This window comes from Oryzias latipes, chromosome 12, assembly GCF_002234675.1.
Source record: "Oryzias latipes chromosome 12, ASM223467v1".
NCBI lineage: Eukaryota > Metazoa > Chordata > Actinopteri > Beloniformes > Adrianichthyidae > Oryzias > Oryzias latipes.
In genome coordinates, this window is record NC_019870.2 from 13505425 (window position 1) to 13526281 (window position 20857).

The 20857-nt window shown below is 39.0% G+C and overlaps 2 protein-coding genes across 5 annotated transcripts; both read right to left on the reverse strand.

The window, feature by feature from the left end:
- Positions 1-1085: 1085 nt before the first annotated feature.
- Positions 1086-5461, reverse strand: LOC101164488 (glycolipid transfer protein). Its single transcript, XM_004074777.4, has 5 exons — positions 5208-5461; positions 4770-4828; positions 4553-4686; positions 4309-4459; positions 1086-1737 (listed from the first exon to the last, which is right to left on the reverse strand). Exons 1-5 carry the CDS (start codon positions 5308-5310, stop codon positions 1555-1557), a joined length of 630 nt encoding a protein of 209 aa, XP_004074825.1. The 5' UTR covers positions 5311-5461; the 3' UTR covers positions 1086-1554.
- A 906-nt stretch (positions 5462-6367) lies between these two features.
- On the reverse strand, positions 6368-20258 carry LOC101159453 (ARF GTPase-activating protein GIT2). Of its 4 annotated transcripts, XM_011481806.3 has the most exons (21): positions 19980-20257; positions 19401-19534; positions 19182-19294; positions 17454-17559; positions 17179-17265; positions 16956-17086; positions 16166-16260; positions 16032-16077; positions 14740-14745; positions 14601-14652; positions 14383-14455; positions 14202-14299; positions 13991-14102; positions 13063-13214; positions 12821-12973; positions 10640-10849; positions 10412-10501; positions 9817-9896; positions 8899-9051; positions 7691-7754; positions 6368-7566 (listed from the first exon to the last, which is right to left on the reverse strand). In XM_011481806.3, exons 1-21 carry the CDS (start codon positions 20029-20031, stop codon positions 7357-7359), a joined length of 2217 nt encoding a protein of 738 aa, XP_011480108.1. In that variant the 5' UTR covers positions 20032-20257; the 3' UTR covers positions 6368-7356. The 4 variants fall into 4 exon arrangements, with proteins under 4 accessions (XP_011480108.1, XP_011480110.1, XP_011480109.1 ...); XM_011481808.3 differs by lacking the exon at positions 14740-14745 and having other exon boundaries at positions 7307-7566; positions 14601-14649; positions 19980-20258; XM_011481807.3 differs by lacking the exon at positions 14740-14745 and having other exon boundaries at positions 7307-7566.
- Between the last annotated feature and the right edge of the window lie 599 nt (positions 20259-20857).

Sequence of the window (20857 nt, forward strand, 5' to 3'; positions counted from 1 at the left end):
AGTTGAAGAGGGCCCAGGAGAGTGGCTGATATGGAAAGTTTCTTTTTTTTTTTTTTTTAGTTGCAACTTTATGGAAAAAGGAAATTCCTAAACATTAAAATCCAAATTTTGATTCAATTCTTTACATGAGGGGAAAGTAATGAGAGGGAAACAATAATTTAAAACTATTACGAGGGAAAACTACACCTGAAACAGCCCCTACAGAGCAAGGGAATACTGCCACCAAGTGGACAGTCCTTAAAGTTCTGTCCTCTGGGGTTCTGTCCTCTTTCCTGTTTTTACTTCTACCCTTCCTCTCCTCTATTCTTGATCATAATTTATCATTTAGTTCTCCATGCCTCTGTTTGGTGCAGTGCGATTCATGTATTGTCCCTCTTTTCCTCTCCCCTCCTGGGGAGTGGGAGTGCTTCCAGACTCCAGTTGGTTCATCCGTGCTCCAGTTCCTGACCGTTTACCTCGCCTTTGCTCCTGCTCCTACACCTGGCTGTGGATCCTGCCTCTGGCTCGTCTCTGGCTCGTCTCTGCTCTGTGCCTGACCGAGTACCTCGTCTCTGCTCCTGCTCCTACACCTGGCTGTGGTTCCTGTCTCCGGCTCGACTCGCGCCTTTGACTGTCCCCACAACCACGGCTGGATGAAGCTCGTCTGCTGGACTTTATATATGTAGTTGTAGAGTTAGATAGGTTAATTCTTCTCTTAGAGTTCTGGTAATTCGCCTGTCCGTCCTGGGGGAGGATCCCTCCTTCATGTGGGCACCCCTGAGGTTTCTTCGTTTTTTCCGGAATCCGGTTTTTTAGGAGTTTTTCCTTACCGCGAAGAGGGGTCTAAGGGCAGGGATGCCAGTATAGCTTAGTCAGTTTGTTAGTTCATTTTAGTATTTTTCTATTGAACTCTTTGTATTCGTGATCCTTTTGATTTCATGTTTTACTTCGAAGCCCATCAAGACTACTGTTGTGATTTTGGGCTATACAAATAAAATTGAATTGAATTGAATTGAAAGTGAAACATTTGATAAAAAAACATTTCAACATGTGGATATGATAAAAAAAATGCACGTCACTCTTAAAATAAAAAATCTTAGGCAGAATGCTTTTAAATAATTTATAAGACATTTGGAATTACATTAGATATTAAAGATTTAAGCCCATCAAACAAAACCACAAATAGTGTTGTAGTTTAAAAAACAAGCAGAGTGATAATCTAAGATATAAAAAAAGAAATAGTAAAAAGAGAAGAGTCTTAAGGCATCAGCAGAGCTCAGGAAAAGCATCTCATCTTCTGCAACCTTCACTTGTTCTTAGTTTTCAGTGGTTAAATAGGAAACATGCTTGTTAGAGAATTGCAACATTCTTTAAAATAAATATTTCATTAAAAAAAGCTGCAACCTTTGAGGATTAACAGCTTGAAGCACTTCCTTAAGTTAAAAAAAATGACTTTCTACCGTCATTTGTTTTCTTAAAAGCTTTTGTAATTAAACTAATAAACACCAACAAACAATTCAAAACCAAAAAAACTTCCTGTAAGGGATTCACTCCCCTGCAGTTCATCCACCTCCATTAAACAGTGTAGTCCAGCTCTGCGTTCAGATTTGTGTACATCTCATAGATGGCATCCACAACGCAGCTGTAATTAACCAGAAACTGACGCACGTTTGCAAAACAGTCCTCCTCCGTGACTTCTTCCCCTTTCGACAGGGCCTTTAGGAAGTTTGATCTGTAGGGAGCCGCAAGCAGTGCTGCCTGTTAGGACAAAAGATACACAAGTGGTGAGGCTGATACACACAAAAGACTATATAAAAAAAAGTTTCAACGAGTAGAACGAGTGATTAAAGAAAAGTTGGGCTTTTTTGGAGAGTAGTGTGCTTAGTACATGAGTACATGATGAGCACACTTTACTGAGGTCAGCTTCAAGGTGGAATTCCAAGCTAAAAGGAGGATTTTAAGACTGTTTTCAGCAAGTTTCCTGTTGATAAAAAAGCTGGAGATGAGGGGTTCAAGATGGGTTTTTAGGCGAGAAGTGAATGAGAGTTCCCATACAAAAAGGGAACAACAAAGAGTCCGTTTGTGTAATCACTGATAAGACCAACAGAACTTTGTGCAGGTGCATAAGGTCGTAAGGAGATAAAGATGACACTTCCATTTGGAAAATAATCATGCATTAAGGAACAGCCTTACCAAGCAGAAGTGATGTGAGCGGGAGCTCCAAAACTGCATTTTGTCATAACAAACTTTTACTCGCATTGATACAAAAAGAAACAAAAAACTGGCAGGAGCTTCATGGGATGGGATTTCCACAGCCAAGAGGCTGAGTCCAAAACTCATAAGATAAGCAGACCTGACAGGTATAAACACTGCGTCCATTTGTTAGCTCTGCTCAAAGTTCATGAACATTGTAGATCATGCTTTGTAATCATACGACTTAACGGAGCTGCAAGCCTACGTTAAGTCTGCGACTCCTGGCGCCAGTCCCACCAGTGACATCTGGGCCTGGCTGACCACAGGCCCATGGTGGCACCTCCTGCTGAAGTTGTTGACCCCTATACTCATCGTTTTGTGCCTATTTTGTCTTTTTACAACATGCGCTCTGCCTTGTGTCATGTCCATGATCGCAAAGGCTACCACGCAGGCTTTCATTCGTTACCAGCTTGTCCAACAAGCTGAAGAGGACCCCTCCCCATGTGAATACTCCTACGTCAGAGACATCGTATGAATCTCTCACCGAAAGTGCCAAAAGCAAGTGGTGAAATGATGATGTTTGATGCTCTCTTCTAAAAATAAAAACCAAAAAAAAATAAAATAAATAATAATAATAATAATAATAAAAAAATAAAAAATAAAAAAAACAAAAAAAAACATTTTTCACGTTTGTACCTTCCCCTTATAGTGTTTATGATGTGTTTGAAATGATAAAAAGGGAGGGATGTTAGAGTTATATAATTATCATTTGCTTGCATACTATAATTTCCATAATATGTTTGTCTCATTTCTATCTTTCAGTAAGAAAACAATGACCTGAAAAGCTCTGATTATACGAGAATAGGATGTTCTTGTTGTTTTTGATTAAATGACCCACATTCATGTCTGCAACCTTGTTTTCAATAAAAGAAGGCTCCATGCACTAGGAGGGCAGAACTCCTCTGTGACAGTTCGCGCTGTCACAGACCGATTCTCCTTCTGCAGAAGCCTAGCAAAAGTTCTCATCTCCTGTGTGGTTCTTCTCTTTATTAAGGAAAAAGTCAGAACCCTGACACCCACAACCAAAACAAACAATAGAGAGCTGTAGGAATGGTTTTTCCATGACATGTTCAATTAGGTTGTAAGATGGGCTAAACTCCATCAATATTTATTCAGATGAACAATATTTTTCTAAAGAGTTCACCAAATACCACAATTATTTCAATCTAAATGTAGGCACTATTTTACTATGAGAATACTTAACAGAAAGCCTTTAAACGGAACTAAAACATTGAGGAGACTGTTCTCCTGGAGGTAGGGGTGTAACAATTGATCGATAAATCAATTTCTATTCCTACAATCAGATCGATCTTTCTGAAAAAAGTAGTTCATCAAATCAACGCTTACCATTATGAAATTGCTTCAAAATAAAATTGATTTTAATCGATATTGGAAGATACCATTGGAGATGAGGTTTATTTTACTATGATGGAAAAAGAAATGACTGAATGCATCACAGCGGACGCATGTGATTTCAGCGAGAAATGATGAAGCCATCGCTACAGTCCAATGTGTGGAGACACTGAATTTTGCAAAGACATGTGACCATAAAGTTTGGTAGAATGTTCTAATGGTATTCTGTTGAACTTAATGAAACAAAAATAAGTAGGCAAATTTTATTTCTAAAGCCCCTTTCCCAAAAAGAGTTCACAAGGTGCTTCACAGGTGTGCCCCCGTGACCCCGAAAGGGACAAACGGAAGAAGATGAATGAATGGAAGAATGAATGAATATGTATGTGAAGTTATTTATGTCTGAGTCACACTGGATGAATTTTTGCCTGAAGAAGGGAATCGGATCAAACTGGATCGTTCAAAATGAACTACTACCAACTATGAATTATATCATCTACCACAAATTGTGAAATGAATTGAGTCATTGTTCAAATGAATCGTTACACCACTACCTAAAGGCAATTTCTTTTGTACTAGACACACAACCAAAAAGGAACTGGTCTGTCAGCCATTATTAACTTGTAATTGTAAACAGAAGACGTAAAAAAAAAACATGTAAACTAATAAAAACGCAGAGATCTTACAGCTTTTATTGTGAAAATCCCATGTTTAGAAAGTACTTACATTGAAAATCTTTTGAACGATCCATCCATGGTATCTCTTCAGAGAGGATTCATAGGCTTTGGTGACATTGACCCGGATCAGGTTAGGGTTGTTCTCATCTCTTTCTCCGTCAGCCAAGCTCTGCAGGAGTACCTGAATGAAACGGAGACCCCTGCAGGAGCCATCCAGCATTCAGAACAAAACCAACATTAAAACGTCTATCTTGCTTCATATCAGTGAGTTTAAAGTTCAGAATGACAGTCACCTCTTCAGCCACATGAGAGCTAACGTGGCTCCAACATTTGGCCATTCCGCTCCATGAGCTTCTCGCTCTGCCACAAGGATGTCCTGCAGGGTGGCGTACTTTGCAGGATCCTTCACATAAACTGCTCTTATTTTCTAAACAAATCAATAAAACATGTGTAAGCTAACATGGTGACTAACTTTTAATGTCATTATAAAATGAAGGAGAAATTTCTTGCCGTTATGTTGCCGGTAATGTCTGATTTGATGACCGTAAACACTTTTGATCCCAAACAATCTGGAAGACAAATGGACATTCGAGAACACGGGGATGAAATATGTATGAGACGAGCGCGTGCGCCTCGTGCCCTGAGTGCCAAGCGCGTGCGCCTCGTGCCCAGAGGAGAGGATGAACAGGCAATTGAGAAACCAGGAACTGCTGTGAATGTGAATGTGTAGTTTCAGCTGAGCGACAATGGGGTCAATGTATGACTGTAAACAAAGAGCTACTTTACTGGCAGCTCAAAAACTAAGTCATTTTGACCCCCGAAAGTTAGTACCACTTTAAAATAACAGTCCGTTTAAGATTAAAAAGATGTGGGGAACAGGTCAGGTCTAGAGTAGTATGAGCAAATCGGTCACCTGATGTTTTGTAGTTCAGGTATAGCGATACTCACCGAAAAACGTCGGGATGTTGGAGACATTTTCTAGAAAGATCTTCGTGTCAATCGACTTGTCGGGAGGAAGTTCGTCGAACTGACTTTGAAGTAGAACTGCCATCGTTGTTGTTTGTAAAAGTCTCCTCGGAGGAGCCTCAGCTCTTTGGCAAGGAGGGAACCCGGAAATGTGCTCGTGTCAGATGGGTGTGGAAACGCCACGCGCCCCCCTATCAGGTCCGCGCGCTGCTCAACAGGTGGAGAATGATCCACGCGGGTGTCAAAACTGTGGGCGTCAGTGACGGAGAGGAGATCGAGGAGTTTGGACTAAGCTTTAATGGAGATAAGGCAGCGGTGGATCTCAAGCACAGAGCAGCGGGGAGCTATTATATCGGAGCGTATTATTACACTTTATTATTACTAAGTTTTGTTTATCAGAGTTTTTCAGTGACACTTTTTAAATTCTATAGTGGCGGAAATGGAATGTAGGTCATTTAAACAAGTATTTTTTTTTGTCGTTTAAAAAAGTCATTTACACTTTTTCTTTAGTTTAAATGCCAAATGTGGATTCTGTAGTTCTAGTTACCAACCTATTTCTTGTTGATAAATGTTTTTCTTTGAGCATCAAAGGAGCTGCTTGTTTAAAACTTAAGATCCCTTTTAGGTTTGGTCCAGATTTTCTTTTATTGACTCACTGTGCTTTCTGGCTTTGAACCTGACAAGTGAAGATAAGCATCAGCCCCCAAAAAATAACCCTTAGAAGTTGTAAAAAAAAAAAAAAACTAAAAAAAAAAAAAAACAATCCTAAAAGCCTTAATTTAGCTTGGCGTTACATCATTTTAATACAGAAAAAAAGTCACGGAGGCTGAATGAGAGCACTAGAAAAAAAAGTGAGACTCTTCCCTTTGTGTTAAACTACATTTTAAAACCAACACCTTTGATTTGACTTATGAAAAGCAAGCAGAATAGTTTAAAATGCATATTTATAATAAAACTGATTTGTTTGAGCTTTTTTATCTTAATCGGGGTGGTGGTCTACTAAAAATATATTTTTCTGTAAATGCATTCCACCAACTCTTAGTACAACCTGAGTAAAATAAAAGCAGAACGAGGCGAGCTTCAAATCACCTTTCCACCTCTGGATTGAACTCCTGCGGCTCACAGCAATGATCTACCACAGGTACACTGACGGCATGGTTACCTTTATCACTGGCTGTAAACAAAGCAGTACATGTCTGACCACACAAAGCATGGTTAAAACACTGAGATACAGCAGCACACCTTACACACACACAAAAATTGACTAGATTTACTGTGAGCTAAGACATCCCAAGCATAAACCATAAGCTTATGAAAATAAACACTGATATTTCATTAGAGGTATGACATACAGTTTATAAATAGACTATCATTTGTATTACTCAGATAAAGAATTGCATGGATACATACATCTTATATAATTGCATAATGCTATAAAATTCAGAGTGGGCTTCATACACGCCATCTTTATAAGCAAATCTTTTTTTTTCCTGCACGAGCACACAAACACAACATTGCAGATTGGCTGTAATGTCCTGCAACTACTGATATTTTGTCAGTCAATACCTCTTTAACGTGGAGAGGACACATTTGCTGGATATTTGTAAAATCACAGTTGCCTAATTAAACAAACATGGACTCGAAGCGAGCAGCATTGCCACGATTTGTTCAAGCAACACTGTTGGAGAAAATTGAAGTGGAAAATAAACGTCAGATTTTTGGGTTGGAAAGACATTAGGCCACTAAAAGCACAACGTGAGTGTACTACAACTCTACAGGGAAAAAAATAAGCCCACACGCACACACACATGCACACACACATACAAAACATTGCACTTGGAAGTTGAGTGGTTTACATTTGTGAGGTAAGACATAGTAACAGGTTTACTCCAACCGATGAACACAGTTGTGTTCACGTGTGGATGAAATAAAGGCAAAACAAACAAGCTTTGGACTGATTGAGAGTTTTGCATGGCATCCTATTTTAAGACATGATCACATCAAGCAATGGATGTGCTAACTTTCACTGATTCCTATCAGAAAACAAACACTGATTATTAAAGAAAACAAAACAACATTTGTGAGGAATAAAAAAAATGTAATGAATGCATCAGTAATGTACAGGTTCTAGTTAGTTGGTGTTCTCTTTGGTTGTCACAGTAACGAGCTGCTTGGCTGCCTTGGCAATATCATAGGCGCACTGGATGACCACCTGAGTGACTAGCTGGATGTCGGATGGGGAAGGACTGTGCTCTGCAGCCTTCTGGCACTCTGCGTGGAGCCGGCTGGCACTGGAGGTCAGCAGAGAAAGAGAACTCCGCACCGTCTCCAAGGATGGCCTCTGTTGAGGAGGGATGGGGGTGTTATAGGGGGATTGATGAAGATTTGATGAAAAAGAAAAAACAGTTTAGCTAAACGACATCACAAATGGAGCACCAGGAAACTGGCACAGAGCTGTTGCTTACCTTTGGAAACAAGGTCGCCATTTCTGTCACAGCCATGCAGATCTTTTCAGAGCAAGGTAGAAAGCTGTGGCAGAAGGATTTGATTACATGTCACCTATTCAGTTTTCAAACACACTGTTGTCGTCTTAAAGTCCCTTTTCTATTGTTAAAGCGTTTCCCTTCAGTACATTTTTACATACATGATTTATTGTCAGACTTCTACAAGCAATTTCAACCCCCCGCAAAACTATCACACATCCTTAATAATGTGACTTCATAAAAGTATTGTGAAGTCTTCAGAAAAGACTCTTAGAATCTGCTTCATTGAACGTACTTTGCATTATTTACTCAGACTGCTGTTATGAGATGATACATAAACAGAATTTATGACTTAAAATGGATAAAGAACAAGTTAATTTTTAACTGAAAAGCAATCACTAAACCTTTGCTTAAATTGAGGACCTGTAACGAGTAACAACTACTTTCCTACACTGGAACAATACTATTGTTGTAAGGAATCAAACATTAATCGCCCTCTACTTAATGTAAGACCATGAAATGAGATTCTTCCAAAACTTTGACAAATTTTAGAACCAAGGTAATATAAAGGGATTTGATTTGTATTTATGTTGACTATGTGTGTTACCAGGCTGAAACCTCATCTTCCGATGAACAAAGACTGGTTCTAGGAGGACACACACGTCTAAATGTAGGTTTTTTTTGTTTGTTTTCAGTCTTACATATTTGTTTCTTTCAGCTTGTTATTGGTCAAACATTTAAGCTGGCTGTGGTTTTGAGGGAAAGCGGAGTAGTGTGTCTGTGTGTGTGGGAACATGTTGGACTGACCTTCATCCCATAGATGTCTTTTTTTTAGCATTTTATTATCACAACGAAAAGCCAAACTTCCTTTTCTTTCCTCTCCTGCTTCAAAGAGGAGCTTTTCCTTCCACTAAGTCAGCTGTTTGTGCCGATGCTGGTGTTTTTTTCCTCAAAGTTTTCTATTGGGAAACTTTGAGGAGATCTGAAGTTGTTCTTCCAACCCTGCTTGCAAAATCCCACAGTATGAACCAACTTTTAAAGACTCTAGAGGCCCCCTTCACACTGAAATGACTGTAAAACAAAAAAACGTTCTGACAACTGTGCTTTTCCTGAACATTTTTGTAAATGAAACAAAAAAAAAGAAAACAATGTCAAAACCTTTAACTGTGGTTGTTTGTAAGAAGTCTCACCTTTCATGTTTGGTCTCCTGGGCAGCTCTCAGAAGCTCCTGAATATTCTTCGTTATCTGTTCCGTCTTACAGATAACATCTTCAGTGCAAGGCAGGGTGGCATCCTCTTCACCTTCCTCCTCTGGATCTCCTGCTTCAAAGGCTGCAAGGGGACTGCAGAAAAGATATTTTTAAATATAATGCCCATAAAAGGAGACAGAAACAGATAAAGTGAAATTTCTAAAAGCATATAATGGATTTATGAATAGAGCCACAAGCTAAAAGCAGCATCATGACACTCTTCGGGTTGAGTTTAGGATATTTATCATAAATAAAAATAGTGGACGTTTTCATCAAAGCTGGTTGGTTAATAAACAAAAGTGTGTTAAGGTGTGCATTTGATGCATGAATTATGTTTGGTGTCTGTTAGGGTTATGTAATTATCATTTGCTTACACACTATTATCACCATGATATGATTGTCTAAGTTCTATCCTTCAGTAAGAAAACAATGACCTAAAAAGTTCTGATTATACATGAATATGATGTTCCTGTACTGCTTGATTGAATGACCTACTTTTCTGTTATCTACCCCGGCCACCGATAAAACCAGACTGGATTTACTGAGAAGGCAAAACTCCTCTGTGACAGTTCGCGCTGACACAGACCGAATCTCCTTCTGTAGAAGTCTGGCAAACGTTCTCATCTCCTGTGTGGTTCTTCTCTTTATTAAGGAAAAAGTCAGAACCCTGAAAGTGTCAATGCAGCATTTCGCCAGGCTTAGCAGATTTGCTTAGAAGTGTTGCACTTTTCTGCCAAAAGTGCGACTTTGTACTCCGGAGCAACTTCTTTATGTTTTTTGTTCTTCTTTGTTATGCAACCAATCAATGCACATCGTGAGCAGTAAGGTGGGAATTGAACCTTAAGCGTTCTGACTCACCCAGCCTCCAGTTCCCGGTGGTTGGGTTTTCTGTCATAGTCATTCTCCAGCATGCTGCTCTGTCCTCCCAGGCTGCAGCCCTAATGGGACACCAGTGGATTCCCATCAGTACAGTGCTACACAAACGCTGCTATGATCGACACGCTTGTTCTCACAGCAACTGCAGGTGCACCTGATTTAGAATCATGCATTTCTGACAGAGGTATTTCATGTAAAGCAGAAAGAAGAGTGGTACACGATCAGTTCCACATGTGTCAGACAGTCATTAGTATATGCAAAGACGTCTGGATGCTAACTGAAGGTTTTGTCAGTGTCTTTTACTACCGAGCAAACTGTGAAAAGCCATTCTATCTTCCATGGGAACCGGACACGGATGTAGTGTGATCTGTCAAACAGCTGTGGTGCAGCGTTTCAGCAGCTCTGGTGTTTACTGGGGTTACTCAGATGACTGAACTGTAGCAGAGGCACTGCTGTGCATGCATGCTGCTAAAAAAGCGATTCAAAGACGCAGGTCAGCAGAGAGAAGACTGCAGGGGAACAGTTCCACCGTCCCCTGGAGCTGCCTCTGAGGCGAGGGGGACTTTCGGTACTTAACCCGTCGAGATCTCTCATCCCTCGGCCACGACAGGGGAGAGGGGAAGGTAGGGAGGGAGGAGGCAGCTGTCCCCAAAGGACCCCTACCAATCTAGAAAGGGGTCAAACCAGGTTGAGAATTCTCTACTGTGATGCAGTCAATGATGAAATAAATGAAAAACCGACACCAGCCCAAAGCCAGGCACTGTCAAAGAGCAACAACTGGCAGCATCCGAGCTCCTGTGCTTACATTGGAAGGAAAGGGTTGTAGGATGACTCCGTCGTCAGGCCTAGGTGGTTCCAGTCTATGGGAGTACTGCCTTGGAGACGAGCCAGTCTCGTACATGGACATGGCTCGACCTCCACGGCACGAGTGACGACCCAAGGGTCCGTGGGGTTGCTGCTGTCTGCCGGGGCCTTGCCAACGCAGACTTGTGTTTTCAGTCTGCAGGGAGCTCAGCTGTGGAAGAAAAAACATGTTTCAGTTAAAGCTTTGCCTACGGCCTGATCTCACAGAGACACTTCTATCATTAGAACAGAAACAAGACTCCAAGTGTTTTTTTATTGCTTCTTTCTGAACAAAAACATGTATTTTGAGTTAAATACTTAAGATAGCCCCATTAGAATTTTCCACTATGTTGGTTACCCTTATTTATAGAAAAGCAACTCTGCGACTGAACAAAAAACACACAAAAGAGAACTCGTTCAGTTTTGGGATTTGGTTGGTCAAACATGGTAGCTACCTGCATCACCGACATATAAGTGCAAAGTACAAGTGGGATTTAGATCCTATTAGTTAGGTCTGATGCAACATGGGAGTATTTCTCTCACATAAAACAGAAGGATCCAGTCAATTTATGCCTCTGAAAAAGGTTGTACGTGTGGTTGGAAAAATGAAGGCTGAAACAGGTCAGGCAGCAAGTATTTTTAGTGTAAATAAAGAATATTTTGAGGAAAATAAAACAACAATGCTGTTTTTAAAGGGCATACTCCATGCTTTTCTTAAGCCTTTCATAGTAAACTATATCCATACATGTGAACATGTATTACTTTGGGCACACCAAAGAACAAATCATTTATGAAATATGAGTTATTTTCGTGAACTCTTTTCCTTCTCAGAAGTAAGACGACTCGATCTCTGAGGCACCGCCTTTCGCTGGCGTCTCCCACGAAAACAAACAACATCCGAATTGTTGTAAAGATGGACATGCATACCATTTACCTGCCTTTAGTAGCCCCAGCGTTTATTCTATCACAGACAGAATTTGATGGCTAAAAGGTTCATTTTTCGGTGTAATTCTGTAAAACAATAGTTTAATGTGTCTGTTGCAGATGAAACGGTTCTTTTAGAGATTATGTTTGGAGTGAAAGGCACAAGCCGTTTATTTTTTCGAAAATACCATTTTTTTTAACCTCTTTTATTTCCCTTCTTCAGGCCACACATGACTGGTCAATTCATCAGTGTTTGCGCGTAGCGGGTGGGGGTGAGGAGTGGGGGCTTCGTTACATGCGCAGCAGCAGCACGTGATCCAAGTGTTGTTGTTTATTTTGTCTTACACATTTTAATTTGCATTCTGTTGTTGTGGTTGCAGTGTTTTGTGTTGTATTGTTTCAAATTTGTTTTAAATGTCATATATGTCTCAAATATCATATACCAGTAATTAAAAGTTGAATTGTAATATAGTAGTTTTTCATTTTTATAATTCATTTAGAATGTTTTATCTTTACAATAGCGTAGACATATACATATATATGATCAATTTATTTCATTTTGAAATGATCTTATAACTGTATAGTTAGATTTGATTAAATTAACAACTTGAATCAGACTGATCAGTTTGGTTGGATGAACCAATTAATCAGTACAGCCCTAATCTGCATTTTTTGCTATCAAAAAACTATGTTAATGAAACTTGCAGTAGCAGCATAAACAAAAATCCACTTTCACCCCTGATTAAAACTTTTTCAAAGCTCCTTAATTCTGACAAGGACATTATGCCCCCTAGTGTTCATTCTTTGGAAGTGCCAGAAGCTTCAAATTGATCATCTCGAGTCTCATCTTTTCATCTATTTCAAGTGTTCCCAGTGGACTTTAAATTATAATTTTGTTGTTTTTAGGCAAAATAAAATAAAAACCTGTGTTGTTTTCTAGGACATAGATTCTGCAGCATTTCCTAAAACCCAGCCAGACTGACATGAAAGTACAAGGTAGATGTATTAATGTTTTTTTCCCTTCAAGATGCCAGCGCTTGGAACTAAACACATTAGCTTAATCTAAACCCTTGTACAATGATAAAATGTTTTTATTTTAGTGAACATATATTCTTGTCTTCAAAAAACAAAAGTTTATCAGGAAGTATAGTTTGTCACTCAAACAGACCACCAGCAGGAAAACCCATATTTTGCATGAGTCAAAGGGAAACGAACTAACCTTATTCTGCATCACCCGCAGCTCTTCACTGAGGTGGCAATTGACTTTCAGCAGCTGCTGTATTTTGGCTTCTGATGCAGTCAGGGCACTCTTCACCTCCATAAATTCCTGAACTGTTATAGGTCCATCAGACAAGTCCGAAGACTCTGAGCTCTGCAGCAGAAGATATATAAATGTACAGAGTCCAGTTTGATTGACACAAAGAGCCAGGCCAGAGGACGAGTTTAAGTGTAGAGACTGACCTTGGTGCGTCCATCATTGCAGCTGTCTCTGCATGTCGCTTCCAGCACTGGGTCTTCATCTGAAGCCACACTGTCATAATCTGGCTGGTCATTATCTTGGCTCTCACTGTTATGGCGACTACCAATTCCCTGCAAAATCAGCTCCACATTTTCTGGAAAAAACATACAACAACTATAACTGTAGCTACATAAACACGGAAAATTGTGGGGTATTTTTTGTTTGTTTGTTTGTTTACTGAATTTAGACATCTATGTGCACAAATAAAAGCAGGCTTGGACATAGTTTATAAAGAGGGACAGATTTGATGAGGTGAAAATGTTTAAAGGCAAACTATTCAGCCTGACATTCTTGAACTATTTCAATAACATAAAAATGCAAATTAACGTGTTTTTTTTTTGCAAAGGCACACTTTTCATTTCTTCACATAAAAAACAAATACATTTAAATGTGTTTTTACCAAAAGGACAGAAATTTTTCACACAGATCATTCCCAGTTAGCTTGTTGTAGTTAGCATGTATCGTCTGGCAGTCCCTTGTGATATTGAACTCCTTGAAAACAGCCAGAGTCTCTTGGAATATTGGACAGACTCAGTCGTGTTATATTTTCCTGGAAAAATACTCAAATTTCTACTTATCCTGGAAGAAGCTGCCCTTGCTGTGAACCTGTCTTTTTTGATTGACAGTTGACATTTAAGAAATGAGCTTAAAGGGTCACAGTAGGATTCCGGTGACATTGTTGCCACAGGTTTACATCAGCTTAAAATGTAATTTAGCCAATCACAATCAATAAATCGTACAAAGTTTTAGAAAACCCTTTGGGCCGTACATTATTGATTTTATGAAAGGAGTCTGCGAGCCGGTGGAACCAACAGTTCTAAAAACCTCATAAAATACATTAAGATGGGAGCAAAAAACACAAGTTTATACCTTTAGGGCTTTCACAGAAATTACCCCACTGCCGTCGTTTAGCGTCTGTTAGAATATCAATGACCAGGGTGGCAAATTCATGAGCACTAAATCGTGCCAATTTCTGACGACCCTAAAGGTGCAAATTTAGAAAAGGAAATAATAAACTACAGGTACCATTAAGCTGAATTCTATTGAAAAGTTGCATAGCTACACATACTTAACTATTCACCTGGTTTCTGGTTGACGAGTATTCAGGATTTACGGGCAGAAAAGGCACAACAGTGGTGTCTGTTACAAGTGTGCTGTGGTTCTGAGTGGCCAACCAGACTGGAAAGAAGAAAAGATGCATTTAGCTCTAGTAAAAACTCCAATTTAAAGTCCGAACTTTTTTTAATTATTAATTATTCCACCTGCATCCGTTTCCCTTCTGTCCACTTCATCATAAACATCCATGGCAAGTTCTTCAAACTGGTGGTTATTTAACTGTAGACATGAACGCACAAAAAAATAACCAAAGAACACAAAAAAAGCTGAGTTATGGTTCTATTTTAGAACGGCTGCATCACAAGGGAATAAAAGGAAACATTAGTAAAGCCACAGGAAAAAACTGAATCTATAAACGTCTCACCGATTGCAGTTTCTTCTTGGCCGCTTTTGCAAACTCCGACAAATCCAGACTGCTGTGGAGAAAGACGTTTCATTTATTTATCATTTGTCCTGCTGAAAAAAAATTCATACGATCAGGGAACGTGGCAAAAGGTACTTACTTATTTCTAATCCAATGAAGCACAGTAGAAAAAATACACAACTGTAACTACAAAGCTCTACTAACATTATATTTGCCAAAACTATAATCTAATTCAGGAATGTAGTCCGATTACTAAAGAAAATATCTTTGCTGGTGTTTCTCCTCCATCACAACCCTCCAAGGTTTAAAAATATTTTACTACTTAGGGTGGGGCGATTTGATGTTTTTCTAATATTTCAAAATTATTTTGACCTTTTCCCAAAACATAATATTTTATAGATCTTAATTTGATCAAACCTTCTCTAAAAATGCTTATAATATAGAAGTTAGCATAAAATGCATTAAAATACCAAATGGGTAATCAAAAATACAATCTAGTTTATATTTAACTATTTATTTTGAGCTACTCCCTTATTTTTGACAAACTAAAAAAAAAAAACCTCACTTTTGGTAATTACGCACTCATGGATATTTAAAACGACAATTAACCACAAGAATCTGCTAGAAAGAGATTTCAAAATAAAATGCATTCCCTCGGCATAAATGTTAAAATTGATCGATTAAAAAGGTAAAATAGAAAGAAAAAAGCTACAGAGCACAAAAGAAAAATCAAGAAGTTTCAAAACGAAGGTTAACATGAGACAATTACTTTGTAAACATGCTGCACACAGTGAACTTAAATCTTAATCAAGCTCAGAAAAAAACAGCTAAATAAAGGTAAAATAGTCATGTGATTTTAATTTTTTTTTTTCATGTTGGCCTAATTTTACAAGCAAAAGGGTTGCAGTCCTTTGTTTTGTGGCTAGCTAGCTTGTTTTGCATTTTGCTGCCACACAAATCCCTCTTGTTGTAGAGAAAAACATTTTTTGAAGTAGGATCAGATCTGTGGTGAGGCTCCCACTTTGTTTATTGTTTTACTGCATTTCTTGCAGATAATTACTTTTTTAATGGCTCCACAGAAATTGTTTTTTCAATTAAAAAAATAATAATCTGACCCATTTCTTCCCACTTCTTTTTAAGCTCATACATGCTCTTGATGCTCCTTTTATTTTGCAAACTAAAACTAATTTGTCCCCAGATGGAACAACACCCATGTGCAGAGAAGTTTTCTGTCTGCTGCTGAGAGTGAGACAGGAGAAACGTCAACAAAACTACAGAAATCACTTGTAAATAGTTTAAAACATCCTCCAGTTTATCATACGCTCTTTTTAGAAATCTCCCATCAATCATTTCAAGATCCCTCAAGTATATTTGCTACATTTCCCAGCCCTTGTGCAAACATGTAGCAGCAAAGTGAAGCATGGCTATTACCTGTCTGCCATTTGAGGGATGATGAAATGCTGTCCATTTCTGTGATCTAAAACAGAATTAAAGAGAAAAAAAAGATACAGGTCATCATCTTTTCTCCTAAAGCATCACCTGCGACTTCAGCATCTCACACGTACCTGGTCGTCTCCCACAAAGGTAAAACGTTAAGCGGTCTGTGAGTTCATACTGTATTTCCACAAGCCTCTCTGCCAGCTCCTGATGCCCGGCTTCTCTGCAGAAAGCAAGTTACACTCGTTTAAACACAAACGCTGCTGAAACCTTTCAGGTAACACCAATAAGATTGTTTTGTTAATTTTTCTTTTTGATGTAAACTTTTTTTTTTTCCATTTGTAACAGTAAATGTATATACTGTTATAGTAAAGTTTTGTGTGGTGTTGAGAAGACCATTTATGATGGAACTCAATGATAAGTGTGAAATTGAGAGTTTTTTAAATAATTTGACCAGTTTTCATTCAATGTTTTTGACAAATTGAAGTAAGGACACATTGCTGCTACTTTTACCGGTACGAAGCCCATTGAGACGACTGTTGTGAATTTGGGATATATAAATCAAATTGAATTGAATTTAGTGGAAAGCCCCTAACATTTCACAGAAATAGCACATGTATTTTTGTCCAAATGCAAGCAAACACACACACACACACATAGGATGTTTGTCATTTCCTGCACACTATTGTCTGCTGATGCTTGCAGCTGCACTGCAGGCGTGACGGTTTTAACAATGGTAAAAGAATATCTGGCGGTTTGTTGAGGTTTTTTTTCTCGACTATTAAAAACAAAAGCCACAGGTGACAAATAAACAAGAAGTGACATACTATGCTAGATGTCATGCTCTATACAGCAAAGTGATTTTACATGAAGTTATGACTTTTTATAACAGAAAATGGTACTTTTTTTTTTCTTTACCTTGCATAATCAATGGGCGTTTTTCCACTGGAATCCAGAGCTCCGGGATCAGCTCCATAAACCGCCAGCAGTTCTGCTTGCAGAATCTGACCTGCTTTAGCTGCTATGTGAAGCGGCGTGTTTCCTTTCTCCTAATGTTTAAAAATAAGAGTGTTCAAACTTTAGTAAAAACAGAAACTTTAAATAAAGCAACATTGACTTCTGTTTATTCTAATACACTCACAGGATGGAAAAAGTTGGCCTGTGATCCCAATGATAAGAGCCTGAGGCAGGTCTCCAGGTTCCCTGTTCGCACACTGGAGTGGAGTTGCTAAAAAACAATTAGAGAAATGTACTATTGCTGTAATATAATGAACAGAACTTTAAGACTTTAAAAACTTTAACACAACAAGCTATATTTAGATAATCGGTCTGCTACATCCTCCGAAACAGTATTAAATGAAAAATTAAACTGAACCTACGTTGGGAATATTTCTTTAGATAAAAAAACAATAGTACCTTGCTGAGATCTTTTGCTGCCACACTGTCATCATCCCGGCATGGCATCCGATGCACATATGCTAACATCTGATATTTTGCCTTAATGAACTCTGTTTTGTTAGGACTGAAAAGAAATGATGGTCAAATGATCAAAATGGTCAAAACCTGGATCACTTAGAACTGGTATTTGGTATTATTGGTTTCTAACCAAAACAACCCTGCTATGACTGCCTACAGTAAAACAACAGTACAAAAGAAATATTCATTCTGTGTAAAGAAATGTGAGTTATTTTACAATCCATCACACCAAAAAGTTTATTTTTATATGTACGGCTGATTGATTAAAATACTTTGCAGACAGTTTTTTTTTTTTAAGTAAGACATCCCACTGTTAGTGTTATAAAGCAGCTTAATATATTTTGATTAAATGAAATGAACTGGACTTTCCAAAAGTGTGCCATGGCATCAACTCCTGGACTCAGGGAATGGGATGGTGCTGCTGTGAGTGAAGAGTCTCACAACCAATAGAACACACTATCCATACTGTACTGGCATACATGTTGGCTGTGCTAGGGCACTAACGGTCAAAGTAGTTTATAAATGGAGCAAGGGACACAGAGCTACCAATGCATCGTTTCCCCAACTGATGTGCTCTGAGTGGCCCTATTTCTATTCTGTCCTCCAAATGAGATCAATGCTTTATTCAACGTTCTTTATTCTCTGAGAAAGTTGCTGCATGTCAGGCCTGCTAAATGATTTAAAGACCCACTCTGATCATCTTTTGATCCGTTTTAAAAGCATTCCCAGTGGTATTTTAATTATATTTATGTCATTTTTAGGATGATATTTTATGCTGTTTTAAATCCCGAGTTGCGACTGATGGCGCAAAGCAACCCCCCTCCCACACACACACACATCCCATCATCCATCTGTTTACACACTCTCCTCCTAACTTACAGGTAAAACAAAATTGGCAGTAATATTGGAGCTCTCTAGCTGCACAGCTTTGAGCCCAATTCCAGCTTGGATGAGGAAAACAAAGGATCGATTCATAAAAATTGGGGTAGAGCAGAGATCTTGTGGCCTGCCGCCTGTAGCTCCTATGTCACAGCTACAAGCTTTTTCAAACTGTATATTTTGAAAATTACAGAAATGCAATTTGCACCCTAATTTTCTTTAAATATGTTCTCCATCATTAGAAAAATACCATAAAGGCATGACTTTTATGAGAATGGGTCTTTTGCATTTGCTCTCACTGTGAGATTAAACTACACCCAGATGAGTTTGTGTGTGACTTACTGCTTCTCTTTACTACATAAACCACAGTTTATTAACTCAAACACATTAAAACTCTGCAAATCCCTATAAACTGTTTATCTTGGATGAAAACACCTTGGAAAGTGTATATGTTGTTACCTTAAGAGCATTCACATAAAAGGGAACAGTGACATTTAATGAACTTAATAAATAACCCATAAAATAGGTCAGCTGTGATCAAATAGAGCCAACGTGGTTAGAAGGCTGCATATAAGTATTTCTCTTTTTTTTGCTGTTCCAAATCAGTGACTTTCCAAGTTAGTTAGGGATGACTTGGCATGACATTTAAGGCAAATACGGCCAGCTTTGCATATTCACTGACCGGAAGTTGTCAATAAAATTGTACGGTATTCAAGGAGCAAACAAGCGTACAGAAATCAAATCAGCATTTACAGATGAAAACCTCCAAAAATAAATAAACAAACTTACTGAACTCTGTCTTGAGGGTTAGCTTTGCGTTTCCCACTGACTGAAGAGGAAGGGTCCAGAAGGCTATGCTCCCAAATAGAGTTTGCACCATTTCCATACAATGTCTGTACCATCTATACAATAAAAAAACAGCAATTTTGTAAGCTGAAAATACATTTCACTAACTGATTATTTCAAACATGATGATTAGTTTTAAGGATGCTACGTCCTCCTCCACACCTGCAGCTGAGAGGGTGGCCAAGCAGAATGAGTCAGATGTCGGACTTGAGAGCTGTGTCGCCCCAGACCTCGGTGGATGCTGCAGCATTCGTCGCAGATCAACACACCCCTGTTCACAGACGCCCAGCGTGGCTCTACAACACATTTGAAATTGTTATCCAACTTTCAACAACCACAAATCTGTAACCAAATAGCATACAACTATAGCCGGGAAAACTAAGGGACTAGGCGACATTCTCTTAAATATGTCGTAGAGACACTTTATCTTAAAAGAACAAAATAGGCTAAATAAAGCTAGTTCTGTGCTGATTTGTTACGTAAATATATTACGATACAAACGCCTACAAGCTAGCCGTTATTTTAATAAAGTTCCCGCCGTAACAAGTTTCTCGTTTTCACACACAAACTTAAATTCGTTAGAAAATTGAAAAATCTTACTACTAAAAACGTCAAGCATACATGTTGCTATTTGCTAACAAGTGTCACAGTGCGTTCATTTTACCGGGGCTAGCTAACGTTAAGCGCTGAATAAGGAGGCTAACTGATTAGCATTGACGCTAGCTTGTTTTGCCATCGTACCCGGGGCGCTGCAATCAGCGCAGACCTCTCGGCTTCGCACTCGCTTTGACATCCCTCGGTGGAAGTCCTCGCCGTCCAAGAGCACTGTTGTTGGAGATAAATAACGAGGCGGAAACACGAAGACAAGCCGGGATAGAGCGCCTCGCCAGACTGTACTGTGAGGAGGATCGGTTCTAACTAGCGGCTGTCTTCCCTCCCTCCTCCCGAACAAAGCGACGTCTGTCTCATTCCAATAGAAACCAAGCTTCCTCACTCACACTGCTCCCTTTCCTCTTCCTCCTCCTCCTCCTTCCTTCGATAACTAAACTATTTTACGTAACACCAGTGGCGGTTCTACCCTGAATTACTCCCCGGGCGAGACCCTCCTCTGGCCCCCCCCCCCCCCCCATAGAGTCACTTTGTCCATTTATTGTAACTGAAAATACAGTTAGGAAATATTTAATCAAACACAAATAATCTGAAATAAATATTATAAACTACAAATCACACTAATAATACACTAGAATAAATGTAACTGCAGCACTAAGAACAGAAAACACTAACTAAAACCTAACGTTTTGTTGCCTTCCTGATGCAAGCTTGTCAATAACGTCATCATATGAAATCTGCTCCCCCCCGAATGATTGATACTAACAACAGCAGGTTAGTGAGTTGCTCCTGAGACATTGGTGATCTCAGGTATGACTTGATCAACTGGAGTTTTGAAAAGCTAACAACAGCAGCAGCAGCAGCAGCAGCAGCAGCATGCTACCATCACAGCTTATTTAACATTATGAACTAATATACAACAATGAAACACAACAAAAACTTTGTGTTACAGCAGAGCAGACAGACACACGAATCATAACTAATGTTACAAGTTAAGGCAGAGCAAACAT

What these genes read in the sequence shown, in the direction of transcription:
- LOC101164488 (XM_004074777.4), bottom strand. Translation starts at nt 5,310, where the DNA reads ATGGCAGTTCTACTTCAAAGTCAGTTCGACGAACTTCCTCCCGACAAG. An exon ending in CAACATCCCGACGTTTTTCG is followed by an intron (nt 4,829 to 5,207) that starts GTGAGTATCGCT and finishes TTTGTCTTCCAG; the next exon opens with ATTGTTTGGGATCAAAAGTG. An exon ending in TCGTTCAAAAGATTTTCAAT is followed by an intron (nt 1,738 to 4,308) that starts GTAAGTACTTTC and finishes TTGTCCTAACAG; the next exon opens with GCAGCACTGCTTGCGGCTCC.
- LOC101159453 (XM_011481806.3), bottom strand. Translation starts at nt 20,031, where the DNA reads ATGTCAAAGCGAGTGCGAAGCCGAGAGGTCTGCGCTGATTGCAGCGCC. An exon ending in CAGCAAAAGATCTCAGCAAG is followed by an intron (nt 17,266 to 17,453) that starts GTACTATTGTTT and finishes ATTGTTTTTTAG; the next exon opens with CAACTCCACTCCAGTGTGCG. An exon ending in GCAATGATGGACGCACCAAG is followed by an intron (nt 12,974 to 13,062) that starts GTCAGTCTCTAC and finishes CTTCTGCTGCAG; the next exon opens with AGCTCAGAGTCTTCGGACTT.